General features: G+C 43.8%; 2 protein-coding genes across 2 annotated transcripts; both read left to right on the top strand.

The window, feature by feature from the left end:
• Positions 1-2,232: 2,232 nt before the first annotated feature.
• Positions 2,233-3,159, top strand: LOC132583052 (olfactory receptor 10G6-like). Its single transcript, XM_060254719.1, has one exon. It carries the CDS (start codon positions 2,233-2,235, stop codon positions 3,157-3,159), a length of 927 nt encoding a protein of 308 aa, XP_060110702.1.
• A 2,306-nt stretch (positions 3,160-5,465) lies between these two features.
• Positions 5,466-6,203, top strand: LOC132583051 (olfactory receptor 10G6-like). The gene has a single exon (XM_060254718.1). The coding sequence runs from the start codon at positions 5,466-5,468 to the stop codon at positions 6,201-6,203; it is 738 nt and encodes a 245-aa protein (XP_060110701.1).
• The last annotated feature ends 7,345 nt before the right edge of the window (positions 6,204-13,548 follow it).

Below are 13,548 nucleotides of genomic sequence, written 5' to 3'. Positions count from 1 at the left end.
TAGGTCCATTCAAAATCAAAAGGGTGATCAATAAACTGACGGAAGTGGGAGGTGAGAGCCACAGTAAACACAAAAGCAGGAAGGGCCTATGCCAGATCAAGCAACGAATCCCCTTCCTGTCTCACCCTAATCTATTTACAGAAATCCATGCCACAGCCAAATCCAGGTTAGACTACTGTAACTTGCTCTACACAGGGCTACCCTTGAGGCTGACCTGGAAATTACAACTGGTCCAGAAAGCAGCGACCTGGGTCCTTATAGGGACTTCGAGTTGCCAGCCTCCAAGTGCAATCGCTACTGGGACTGGGAGTTGTAGTGCGGTTGTAACTTCCTGTGGCAAACTTGCAGAATAAGTAACTTCAAGTTTGGCTGTAAGAGTGTGTTTGTTGGGGAGGGGGGAGGGTTGAAAAGAAACCATTTTTATTAGAAACACAACTCTACCTTCAACCAAAACACCGTTATCAGAAAACCGTTCAAAGCACCCAATAAACAGAGCTTAGCCCCAACAATGGTCCTACCCCAGTGACTTCACCATGTGCAACTGGCTATATCAGGGGTGTCCAACGGTAGCTCTCCAGATGTTTTTTGCCTACAACTCACATCAGCCTCAGCCATCAGCCATGCTGGCTGGGGCTGATGGGAGTTGTAGGCAAAAAAATATCTGGAGAGCTACCGTTGGCCACCCCTGGGCTATATGAACCTTCCAGAGATGGTTTTCAATGTAAGTTACTCAGATCATTGGCTGCGTAATTTAGCAAAAGCCAGAGAGATTATAAAAGGATGTAGCTAATCATTCAGCAGGGCTTTCCCCCTTCTGTTTGCTACAAATACATAATTCCTCCAAAGAGTATATTTAACAACACTCACTGGAGTTACTGCAAAGGGTTCATCGTAAACATCATAATTGTCACCAGCGGACATGTCTACAAGACTTTGGGGAAATGACCAAAGTGGCAGCTAGTGACTCACAGACGATACAACTGTATAAAGACATATGAGACCATAGAACGTCTTTTTGCAGATGGAGAACATTCATCCAAAACTTCATTTCTAGCAGCAGCTGAACCTAAATTAAAGACGACTTCCCATCTAGATAGATAGCTCTGCTTGGGTTGTCTGAGCGCGACAGCTTGCCCTGTACAAATTCTCCTTCTTAACAGACAATAGGATGGAAGCATTTTTGTTGTGTGATGTTTGAAGCAGTTGGAAGAAATAGATAAAAAAGGGTAAAGCGACAACTCTACAGAAGATGGAAGAAAGAAAGCAGCAGAAGAATCAAGTAAGAAGAGATGGGAAAGACTTTGATCAAGTAGGTTCTGGTTTACATGCCGTGGCATGTAAATGTTTTTTGGAAGCCACAAGACTCTTCATTGTTTTGACTGCAACTCACAATCATCGGCACTCTTCGGGAAGGAAATCTTGGCTCCACCATCATCACCTGTGCTCAGGATGCTGAGGCTGATGCATTTGCAGAAGCTTGACTTACATCACTGAGCCAGATATTCCATCTCTATAACCTTTATAAGTGAAACAAACTGAAATGATAGGTAGCCGGCAAGTTACAAGTAAGCTGTGCTAGGATTTAGGTTATCTTTGTACTTAAATCAAGGGGGAGACCATTCCTTTAGTTGGGAAGGATCTGGGGGTGTGTCTGACTCCATATTCCAAAATCAATTCCAAATTATGTGAGGAGTGTGATGTCAAACGGGAAAGTGTCATCAAGCTGATTTAAGGCAACCGTGTACAGCGTTCAAGGTAAGAGTCAAACAAATTGGCTTGCTATTACCTGCCCCGGCATGACAACCCTGGACTTACTTGGAGGCCTCCCATCTAAGTATCAACTGCAACTGACCCTGCGTGACTTCAGAGATCTGATGAGAGAGGATATCCTGGGTCTTCCAGTTCAAGGAGGGCAATCATTCCATTTGTTATCATTCTATTTGTTATCAGTACATTTAGCACTGATCCACTTACTTTAAACTCAGTGTGTATCTAACTTTCACAGACATATTGAATGCTAGCTCTTTCTAAGTACACTGTTGAGTTCTGGGGGTCTTCAGCCTAGAAGGTCATCCCTTTCACGTAAGACTATTCAGGTATTCAAGTGTGGATATCCTTTTGTTATGTGAAAGGTTGGTGGGGCAGGAACTGCAATCCTCCACTTGCTTTGGAAAAGGAACAAGAAAGCCTTCCTGATCTTGTTTCAATGACCCTGATATAAATGTTCTGTTAATGGAGTGTCCAAATCAAACGGTGCCAACTGTGTTCATTATCTCTGGTTTCTCTTTCTCCAAAGAATTGAAGGCGCCACTGTTTCTCTTCTTCTTGCTCATGTACATTCTGACTCTCTGTGGAAATTCCCTGATTGTCTGGGTGGTGACAACTGACATCCAGTTGCACAAGCCCATGTACTGGTTCCTCTGCCATTTGTCCTTCCTGGATATGGCTTTCTCCTCCATTGTGGTCCCTAGAGTGATCGCAGGGTTCTTCCCTGGTGGGAACAGCATCTCTTTTGGAGAATGTGCATGTCAAGTATTCTTTTTTTATTTCCTCGGATGTACCGAAAGTCTCCTTTACACAGTTATGGCTTATGACCGGTTCATTGCTATCTGCAAGCCCCTCCACTACAGCCACATCATGCATTGGAGAGTCTGCCTCACCCTCTGTTTGGGTTCCATGATCGGAGGCTGCCTGAACTCCGTGTTAGAGACGACCCTCGCCTTTCAATTGCCCTTTGGACGGAGCAACCAGATTGACTACGTCTTTTGTGACATCCCTGCCCTACTGAAGCTGGCTTGTGCAGACACAGCTCTCAATGAGATGATGACCATAGTGGATGTTGGGCTTTTGGCCACGGCCTGCTTCATCCTTATCCTGACCTCCTATGTGTATATTGTCTCTGCCATTTTGAGGATCAGAAGCAGTGAAGGGCGTCGCCGGGCCTTCTCCACTTGCACGGCCCACATCACTGTGGTCATTATCTTTTACGTCCCGGTCGTTTTCCATTACTTGAGGCCAGCTTCTCAGGACTCTGTGGATGGTGTGGTGAGCATGTTCTACACCACAATAACCCCATTTCTGAATCCTGTCATCTACACATTCAGGAATACAGAGATGAAGGCTGCTCTGTCAAAACTGTGGGTTGGGAATCGCAAGTAAACATCAGCTTGCTTCTATTGCCCTAAGCTGTCATTGCAAATCAACTAAGTTTGATTGCACCAAATGTTGATTTGGCTGTTTATCTGAGTAGATCTGTGGTGAGGGTAACAGTAGCTGTAGAATTGCATCTGGTTCCCTTTCAAAATGGAGGACATGAATTAGAAATAAATGCATGGCATAAATAAAAAAAACAAGGTAGAGATTAAAGTGTGTGTGTTTTTTAAAATAACTCAAGGCATCCACAATAGCAGCATTTAGCCCAAAGGTGTCAAACATGGAGCCTGGGGACCCCATCAGGCCCCAAGATGGCTCCTATCAGGCTCCCAGGCAACTGACTGTCATCTGCTTCCTTCTCCCTCTCTCTTGCTTCCTTTTGCATTACATCTTGCTTTGCCAGGATTGCTCAGTCGCACAGGAGCTACAGAGAAAAACCTCTATTTTCTCCATTGGCTGAGCCTCCTCCCTTGGTGAGGAAGGGGGGAGGTACAGCTTGCTTTGCCAGGCTCTCTCAATTGCACAGCAGAGCTACTGAGCCAAGCCTCCCTTCTATTGGCTGAGGCTCCTTCCTCCTGTACCCTGGGGAAGGAAGGAAAGATCCATACCTTCCTTTGCCCAGTTCCCTGGATCCCATGGGTGAAATACAAAGACAGCACCTTTAAGACCAACAAGTACTAGTGTTTTAAGCATGTTTTATGTTTTTAAAAATATATATATTTAATTGTGTTTGTCTGTATCCTTTATAAAGTTTATATAATAGCTATATACATGGCCCAGCCCAACATGGCCCAGCCCAGCAAGGTCTCATTTATGTCAGATCCAGCCCTCATAACAAATGAGTTTGACACCCCTGGTTTAGCTCATACGTTGCCAACCCACAGTTATTTTACCTTTGTCAGCAAGCCCACAGCTACAGTGGGGCCTGGGAGGGGCCAGACCCATCCTTTCAAAATTCCTCTTACAGCTATATGACCCTTCCAATGGAGGGCCCTCAGTCAGTCCCCTTTGCTGACTGCCACAATGAACAAGTAGTAGGATTGCTACAGGTCTTTTTTACTTTTTTCTCTCCCCTTCCCTAACACAGGGAGAGCAAAGGGTGGTGGGAAGAGTCAAGAAGTCTCTGTCTCCCTGAGGGAGGGGCACGTAAGAAAGGGGTGGGGGGCCAGAGCTGCTGTGACTACCCAGGCAAAGGGGGGCTAGCTTGTGGAACTCAAGGCAGCTTACGGTTCCGAGAGCCCTGGGCTCCCAGAATGGGTGGCCCCCCAACTCCCCCAAACAACAAATCCTCCTGTGGGCCCCACCAAATATGAAATCCTGGCTATGGCTCTCTTTGTTCAACTGGCTCTCTGGTACATAACTCTCATCCATCTCCTATACAGCCAGCATGCTGTATATGTCAGAACTTGTAACTTTTACTTTGCTTGCATTGACCAAACTGACTCCATGCTGTAATTTAGAGTGCCTGACACCGGTCATTAACCCTGGCCCCTCTGCTATGCCAAATATTTAGGGCAGTAGGGCAGGCGGCAGATAGTCTCTGCTTAGCATCCACAGGTGCCCTTTGAAGGCAAACCGTTTGGCCTTCACAACAGGGGAGCATCCTCCCTTCTGATAACGAAAGCTGGGAAGACGAGACAACTGTTTGAGACCGTGTGAATAATTGTTTTATTGTGCTTTGCTGCTGGCATAAAATGTAACCAACTGCCAAGAATCGCCATTACTGTTATTTCGTTACTCTAGCACTGTAGTTCATCAATAAAGATCCTAACTTGTAACAAGTATTGGACTCGACTGATGTTCATCCAAGTCCTGACAGTATAGGTCTTCATCAGACTAAACCACTCTTTCCTTTTTTGGTGGAGTGGCTCTCTGGTACATAACTCTCATCCATCTCCTATACAGCCAGCATGCTGTATAGGTCTTCATCAGACTAAACCACTCTTTCCTTTTTTGGTGGAGTGGCTCTCTGGTACATAACTCTCATCCATCTCCTATACAGCCAGCATGCTGTATAGGTCTTCATCAGACTAAAACCACTCTTTTCTTTTTTGGTGGAGTGGTTCTTTGTCAAACTAAAACTTGGAACGCTAGTTTAGGATGGGGGTTCAGATGGATACTCAGCCATGAAGATCACTGTATGACCTTAGGACAGTTGCTAAGTCTCAGCCTAACCCACCTCATAGTGGAGATGAAACGGAGGATGACAATCATATGTAAGCCGGCTTGAGTTCCATTGAAGAGCTGCTGGGAAAATATGCTAGGCTGTCTGTCACAAGGCGATGGTTTAACTTGTAATTTATGAGTCTTCTATGAGCGGAAGGGCACCTCTGGTTCCAACGGCTTTCTCCTCCATTGTGGTCCCCAGATTGACTGGAGGGTTCTTCCCTGGTGGGAAGATCATCTCTTTTGGAGAATGTGTATGTCAGGTATTCTTTTCGCATTTCCTCGGATGTACTGAAAGTCTCCTTTACACAGTTATGGCTTACGACCGCTTCATTGCTATCTGCAAGCCCCTCCACTACAGCCACATCATGCATTGGAGGGTCTGCCTCACCCTCTGTTTGGGTACCATGATCGGAGGCTGCCTGAACTCAGTGTTAGAGACGACCCTCACCTTTCAATTGCACTTTGGATGGAGCAATCAGATTGACTATGTCTTTTGTGACATCCCTGCTTTGCTGAAGCTGGCTTGTGCGGACACAACTTTCAATGAGATGGTGGCTGTAGTGGACATCGGCCTGGTGACCTGCTTCATCCTTATCCTGACCTCCTATGTCTATATTGTCTCCGCCATTTTGAGGATCAGCAGCCGTGAAGGGCGTCGCCGGGCCTTCTCCACGTGCTCAGCCCACATCGCAGTGGTCGTTATCTATTATGTCCCGGTGATTTTCCATTACTTGAGGCCAGCATCTCAGGGCTACATGGATGGTGTGGTGAGCACGTTCTACACCACAGTAACCCCGTTTCTGAATCCTGTCATCTACACATTCAGAAATACAGAGATGAAAGCTGCTTTGTTGAAACTGTGGGTTGGGAACCCCAAGTAAACAGCAGCATGCTCATATGGCTACGTTCTGCCCTAAGCTGTCCTCACAAATACTCAGTTTGATTTCACCAAATGTTGTTTGGGCTGATTATCAGATTGGAACTGGGGAGGGGGTCACAGTGGCAGTAGATATGCATCTGGTTAACTTCAAAATGGAAGGCAAGAATTTTAGAGAAATGCATGTCATAAATAAAGTAAACAAAATAGAGATTTAAATGTTGTTGTTTTTTAAAAAAATAATAAGTCAAGACATCCACAATACCCGTGTGTAGATCAAATGTTGCCAACCCATGGTTCTTTTGTCTTGTCGATCTGGGTCTGTGGAGCCTGAGGTACATAGAGGGTATGGAGGGTCTACTCATTAAATTTGCAGTTGACACCAAATTGGGAGGAGCAGCAAATACACTGGAAGATAGAATTCAACCAGATCTGAACATGCTAGAAAAGTGGGTGGAAGTGAATATGATGCAATTCAACAAGGATAAGTGCCGAGTTCGACATCTCAGTAACAAAAAATGAGAAACACACATGCTGGATGGGGGATACATTTCTAGGTAGCAGTGTGTGTGAACGAGATCTTAGGGTACGGGTGGACCATAAGTTAACTATGAGCGGCCGGCGTGGTGCAACTACAAAAAAGGCAAATGCCATCTTGGGATGTCTCGACAGAGGCATAACTTCCAGATTGCAAGACGTCATGGTTCTACTGTAGACTGCTTTGGTTAGGCCACACGTGGAGTGTTGTGTGCAGTTCTGGAGGCCTCACTTCAAGAAAGATGTGGGCAGAATGGAGTGGGTGCAGAGGAGAGTGACAAGGATGATCACGGGCCTGGAGTCCTAGCTCTATGAGGAAAGACTGAGGGACTTGGGGGTGTTCAGTATGGAGAAGAGGAGGCTGAGGGGGGACTTGATGGATCTCTTGAAGTATCTGAAGGGCTGTCACTTTGAGGAGGGCAGGGAGCTGTTCCTTTTGGCAGCAAAGGAGAGGACTCATAATAATGGATTTAAATTAAGGATGGGAAGGTATCGACTGGGTATAAGGGAAACCTTTTTTGCAGTAAGAGTTGTTCGACAGTGAAATCAGCTTCCAAGGGAGGTGGTGAACTCCCTCTTGCTGGAAATCTTTAAGCAGCAGCTGGATGAACACGGGTCAGGGACGCTCTAGGCTGATCTCTCACTGAGCAGGGAGTTGAACTACACGTCCTGTATGGCCCCTTCCAAGTGTATGATTCTATTCTCATTCATCTCCTATTCAGCCATGGTGGTGGAGTGGAGTGGTTCTTCACCAGACTAGAACCTGGTGAAGAACCACTCCACTCTTTTCTTTTTTGTTGGAATGGGTCCATGTCAGACTAAAACTAGGTGTCAGTTCATGATGAAGGTTCAGATACTTACTTAACCATGAAGTTCACCATATGACCTTAGGATACTTACAAAGTCTCAGCCTAATCCACGTCATAGTGGAGATAAAATGGGGGAAGACAATCATATGTAAACCACCTTGAATTCCTTTGAAGAGTTGCTGGCAAAATATGCTATGTTGATTGTGACAATGGTTTCGCTTGTAATTTATGCAGGGGTGGAATTCTAGCAGGAGCTCTTTTGCATATTAAGCCACACACCCCTGATGTAGCCATTCCACAAGAGCTTACAAGGCTCTTTTTGGTAAGCTCTTGGAGGATTGGCTACGTCAGGGGTGTGTGGCCTAATAGGCAAAGGAGCGCCTGCTAGAATTCCACCCCTGAATTTCTAAATCTTCCATGAGTGGAAGGGCTCCTCTGGTTCCAATCCCATGGCTGAACTGAACCTATTACTTGATATTTCTCAATTAGTCAAAATGTTGTCAGACTGGTGTTCCTCCAACTATAGATCAGGCAACTGACTGCTTTCCTGTTTTGCTCTGACCTGCCTACAGAAATCCCTGCAATGGTCATCTCCAGGTCAGACTACTGTAACTCACTCTACATAGGGTTACCCCTGAGACTGAACTGGGAATTGCAACTGGTCCAGAATGCAGAGACCCATGTCCTTATGGGGACCCCTTTGATAGCACATATTCAGACCAGTTGTTTGCCAGCTGCACTAGCTCCAGGTTGAATACTGGATCAGGTTCAAGGTTCTGGTATTAACCTTTAAGGCCCTGTGGCCTGAGGGTAATGTACGTATGGGACCATCTTTCCTGGTATGCCTCCCAAAGAGCATTATACTCTGGAGAGCAAATCCTTCTGGTGATCTCTGGTTGTTCTTGACCAGTGGACTTCATTAAAGGTTGCTGTCTCCACACAGGACAAACACTCTAAGCCAGGGGTGGCCAAGGGTAGCTCTCCAGATGTTTTTGCCTACAACTCCCATGCTGGCTGGGGCTGGCTGGAGAGCTACTGTTGGCCACCCCTGCTCTAAGCAGTTTTTCAAAAACTAAACTCTATATCCTGTAAACTTGATTCATTGCAAATATATATATATATATATATATATATATATATATATGTGTGTGTGTGTGTGTGTGTGTGTGTGTGTGTGTGTGTGTAAATTCCAGTTAGTTATAAATTATCCTCTCCAAGAGAGATCAAAACAACTCTTTGAGGAGATAAATTTAAAAAAACCTCAAGAGGTATAAATCTAGACTTGACTCGACAAGATTTTAGCAAAAACTATATGAGAGCAGACAGTCAACGGCTAAGGTACAGAGAAACTGACTTGCCAGAAAGCAGGAGAAAGCCCAGTCTCAAAACTTCTCAACAGCATTGTTGACTTCTGTGTTAAAAAGCAGAGACAGACCTATATATATATATATATATATATATATATATATATATATATATATATATATATATATATATATATATATATATATATATATATATTTGGCCACTGTGTGACACAGAGTGTTGGACTGGTTGGGCCATTGGCCTGATCCAACATGGCTTCTCTTATGTTCTTATGTGACGCAGAGTGTTGGACTGGATGGGCCATTGGCCTGATCCAATATGGCTTCTCTGTTGTTCTTATGTGACACAGAGTGTTGGACTGGATGGGCCATTGGCCTGATCCAATATGGCTTCTCTGTTGTTCTTATGTGACACAGAGTGTTGGACTGGATGGGCCATTGGCCTGATCCAACATGGCTTCTCTGATGTTCTTATGTGACACAGAGTGCTGGAATGGATGGTCCACTGGCCTGATCCAACATGGCTTCTCTTTTGTTCTTATGTGACACAGAGTGCTGGACTGGATGGGCCATTGGCTTGATCCAACATGGCTTCTCTCATGTTCTTATGTGACACAAAGTGCTGGACTGGATGGGCCATTGGCCTGATCCAACATGGCTTCTCTTATGTTCTTATGTGACACGAAGTGCTGGACTGGATGGGCCATTGGCTTGATCCAACATGGCTTCTCTTATGTTCTTATGTGACACAAAGTGCTGGACTGGATGGGCCAGTCTGGCCTGATCCAACATGGCTTCTCTTATGTTCTTATGTGACACAGAGTGTTGGACTGGATGGGCCATTGGCCTGATCCAACATGGCTTCTCTGATGTTCTTATGTACTTCTGATCGGGACACCATGGGAGGGGGGTTCCTGCGTGCCCTCCCCATGACATTTTTGGCAGTTGAAACAACTGGGGAGCTGCAGAGGGCGTAGTTCACTCTGCCAGGAGGTTGTGCGTGCACTGAATTTTTGCAAATAACACCCGCCCCTGCAGCCCATAGGTGGAAGTAACAGCCCCTCCCCTCTGTGCATCATGGTTACAATTTCAATGGAGCCCATGCCCCACTTTATACACAGCAATTGCCATTGGGACTTGCAGTAGTAGTGTGGTTGTAACTTCCTCTGGAAAACTTACGGAAGAAGGCGGGGTGGGGGGACCAAATCAACCATTTTTTAACAGAACCACACATTGACCTTAAACCAGAACACCATTACCTAAAAATATTTCAAAGCACCCCAAAACCAGGGCTTAGCCCCAACCATGGTCCCTCCCCAGTAACTTCACCATGCTGAACTGGGTATATGTTTTTGATGTTTCTCCATGTCAGTTACTTAAACCACTGGCCGAGTAACTTTGCCAAAACTGGCAAGCTCACAAAATGTTGTAGCTAATCATTCAGCAGGTTTTTTCCCTCTGTAGCAAACAGAAATATAACATTCCTCCAAAGTGTCAAGAAGAAGAAGAAGACTGCGGACTTATACCCTGCCCTTCTCTCTGAATCAGAGTCTCAAAGCAGCTGACAATCTCCGATATCTTCTCCCCCCACAACAGACACTCTGTGAGGTGGGTGGGGCTGAGAGGGCACTCACAGCAGCTGCCCTTTCAAGGACAACTCTTGCAAGAGCTATGGCTGACCCAAGGGCCATTCCAGCAGGTCCAGGTGGAGGAGGAATCACACCCGGTTCTCCCAGATTCGAGTCCGCACACTTAACCACTACACCAAACTGGCTCTCCCTGGAGTTAACAACACTCCCTGGAATTAGTGGAAAGGATTCATCATAAACATCCTAATTGTCACCAGTGAACATGTCTGCAACGCTTTGGGGAAATGACCAAAGGGGAAGCTTGTGTCTCCCAAATTATGAAATGGTATAAAGGAATATGACAAAGCAGAACATGTTCCTGCTGGTGAAGAAGATTCATCCCACACGTCCTTCCTAGCAGTAGGTGAACCTGAATTAAAGATGACCTCTCGTCTAGGTACATCATTCTGCCTGGGTTCTCTGTCCACAACAGTCTTCCATGGACAAGTTCTCCTTCTTGACAGATGATATGATGGAAGCACTTTCATCGCACAGTGATTGAAACAGTGGGAAGACATAGATGTAAAAGTGTAAAGGAACGACCCTACAGATTGTAGAGGGAAGAAAACAGTGGAAGTATCAAGTGAGAAGAGATGGGAAAGACAAATAGGTGCTGGTTTAAATGCCATGATATGGAACTGTGTTTAAGAAGCCGTAAGGTACTTTGTTGTTCTGACTGCAAGCCATGACCATGGAATGGAAATCCTGCCTCCACCAACATGTATACTCAGAATGCTGAGGCTGAGGAAGATGCATTTACAAAAGCTTGAATTACAATTCAGAGCCAGATATTCCATCAGCAGTGAAACAAACTGAAATGACAGGAAGCCAACAAGTAACAAGTAAGCTTTGGTAGCTAATAGTGTCTTATTAAAATATGACCCTTTATTTTCTACCAGTTAGAAATTCTATTAGAGCCATAACAGCTCACTAAAATAACCATTTCACCAGCACTGATTAAATTAGGTCTGTGGCCTTGAGGAGGTGTGAAGTCGGTGTTAAATCTTTGGAAAAGCATGCAAAATTCGTATGGATGTCAGAAGCTAGTTTTGGTGTTCTCCTGTACAATGGTATGAGTCCTCCTGAAGTCTGAAGTAATCCAGTCAGCTAAAAGAAAGGCCAAAACACCAGGATCTCTGCATCTCATTCCAGGATGTTACTAGAAAGCAGTTCATGGAGCTTAAATAGGTAAGATGATATCTTTTTTTTTTTTGGTTTTAACTTTTTATTACATTTAACAACAACAACAACAATATATATATATATACAAAACATAAACTTAGGGATGTAGACCGCGGGATGCATTATATACTTATATCATTAGAATACAAATCCTTTGTTATTCTTATTATCTTTTCCCCATAACCATTCATACAATAAGTTCCATTTCCCTTCTATCTATTTGTCTATTTGTTAATTTCTTCTCTTAATATCTCCATCAGAGCATCTACCTCAGCTCAGTCTAGAACCAACCAAAAATACTTTCTTTCTTCTGCGCTATGATCCAAAAGAACATTTGGCATTTCAAGTCATCTTACTTTGTTTATAAATTACATAGTATCAATTTAATTCCCTGCAACAACAACAAAAAACCCAGCAAGTTCGGAATACACTTTCATACAATAAATTCCATTTTCCTTCTATCTGTTTGTCTATTTGTTAATTTCTTCTCTTAATATCTCCATCAAAGTATCTAGCTCAGCTAAGTCTAGAACTAACGGGGGAAAAAAAACTTTCTTTCTTCTACACTGTGGTCCAAAAAAGAAGAAAAAAAAAACATTGGCATTTCAAATCATCTTACTTTGTTTATGAATTGCATGGTATCAATTTGTTTCCCTGCAACAAAGCAACCAGCAATTTCGGAATACACTTTCTTCAGTTTTATTGGTGTAATATGCCAACGATATAACTTTAATGATTTGTCTCTCATCGTCATTGTCTCTCATTCTTTCATTTTCCTCTATATACACTTATATAAACTTCTCTCAGCAGGAGGTGTTCCTTGAAATAAATAAGGCAAGCTCTGTAGCCATTTTCTATATCTTTCTCCAATTCCTTTTTCTTCATACCAACAACTGGTGTCAAGATCTCTACTATCACCTCCTTTATATCGTCATACCTATCCTCTGGAATATTCTGCATTCCTGAAATATGCACTACCTGTGCCGTTTCTATTCTCACTAATCTGTCCCCTTCGTATTTTTGAACTTTTTCAATCTCCTCCGACTTTTCATTCACTACTTCCAACTTTCCTTCCACATATTTTGTAGATTGTGTCAAGCCATGAATCTCTTCCTTTACTTCCGTCAGTTGCTTTTGCAGGCCATCTAATTTCTTATTTACTCCATCTAATTGTTCTGTCAGATTTGCCTGCACCTGACTCAATGCATTCATAAAATACAGTTGCATAGAATTCTGCAATTCCTTTATAACTTCCTGTGAGGACATTACCTCCATCAGTTTTAAAGTTGCCGATAGCGGGACTAACCTATCTGTTTTGTCTTTCTTGTATGTCGTACTCATTTTTCTATTGTCCAAGGTCTTCCTGCCGCCCCAATTCCAATTCATATACTACTACTTCGCCTTACTTCACTCAAAATTCATACATCACCTTCCTTTAACACTCTCACATGCCAGTTGGTTTTTATATCCTTAAATTACTGTTCTTTACCACCAAACACCCTTCACCCGAACATTCACATTAACTCATTACATATAGAAAATCATATAGAAAATCAGCAGTAATCAAATTAACAATAGTTAATTATTCAATCCATTAATTATTTGTTAACTGTCTCTTTTGAATCCTTAATGTTTCCCAACCGCTTATCCTTCTGTCTTCCACTTCTTCTTCTCCCTTTTCTTCCTCTTCTTAATCTCAATCTCTGCTCCTCTTTTCTGCTACAAGTTCAAAAAGCCAGTTCAGTAAATCCATTCCTGTTCTTCCACATCTCTGCCAACAAAATTCCAGCCTCTCCACCTCACCTCCGCCCTTGCATTCCTGGAAACTCTATACTACATCAAAAGCCTCCCATCTTTAGCTCCTTGTC

The sequence above is a fragment of the Heteronotia binoei genome, chromosome 15, assembly GCF_032191835.1.
Source record: "Heteronotia binoei isolate CCM8104 ecotype False Entrance Well chromosome 15, APGP_CSIRO_Hbin_v1, whole genome shotgun sequence".
Lineage (NCBI taxonomy): Eukaryota > Metazoa > Chordata > Lepidosauria > Squamata > Gekkonidae > Heteronotia > Heteronotia binoei.
The sequence above is the reverse complement of the archived record's forward strand: the minus strand, read 5'-3'. Positions and strand labels throughout refer to the sequence as shown.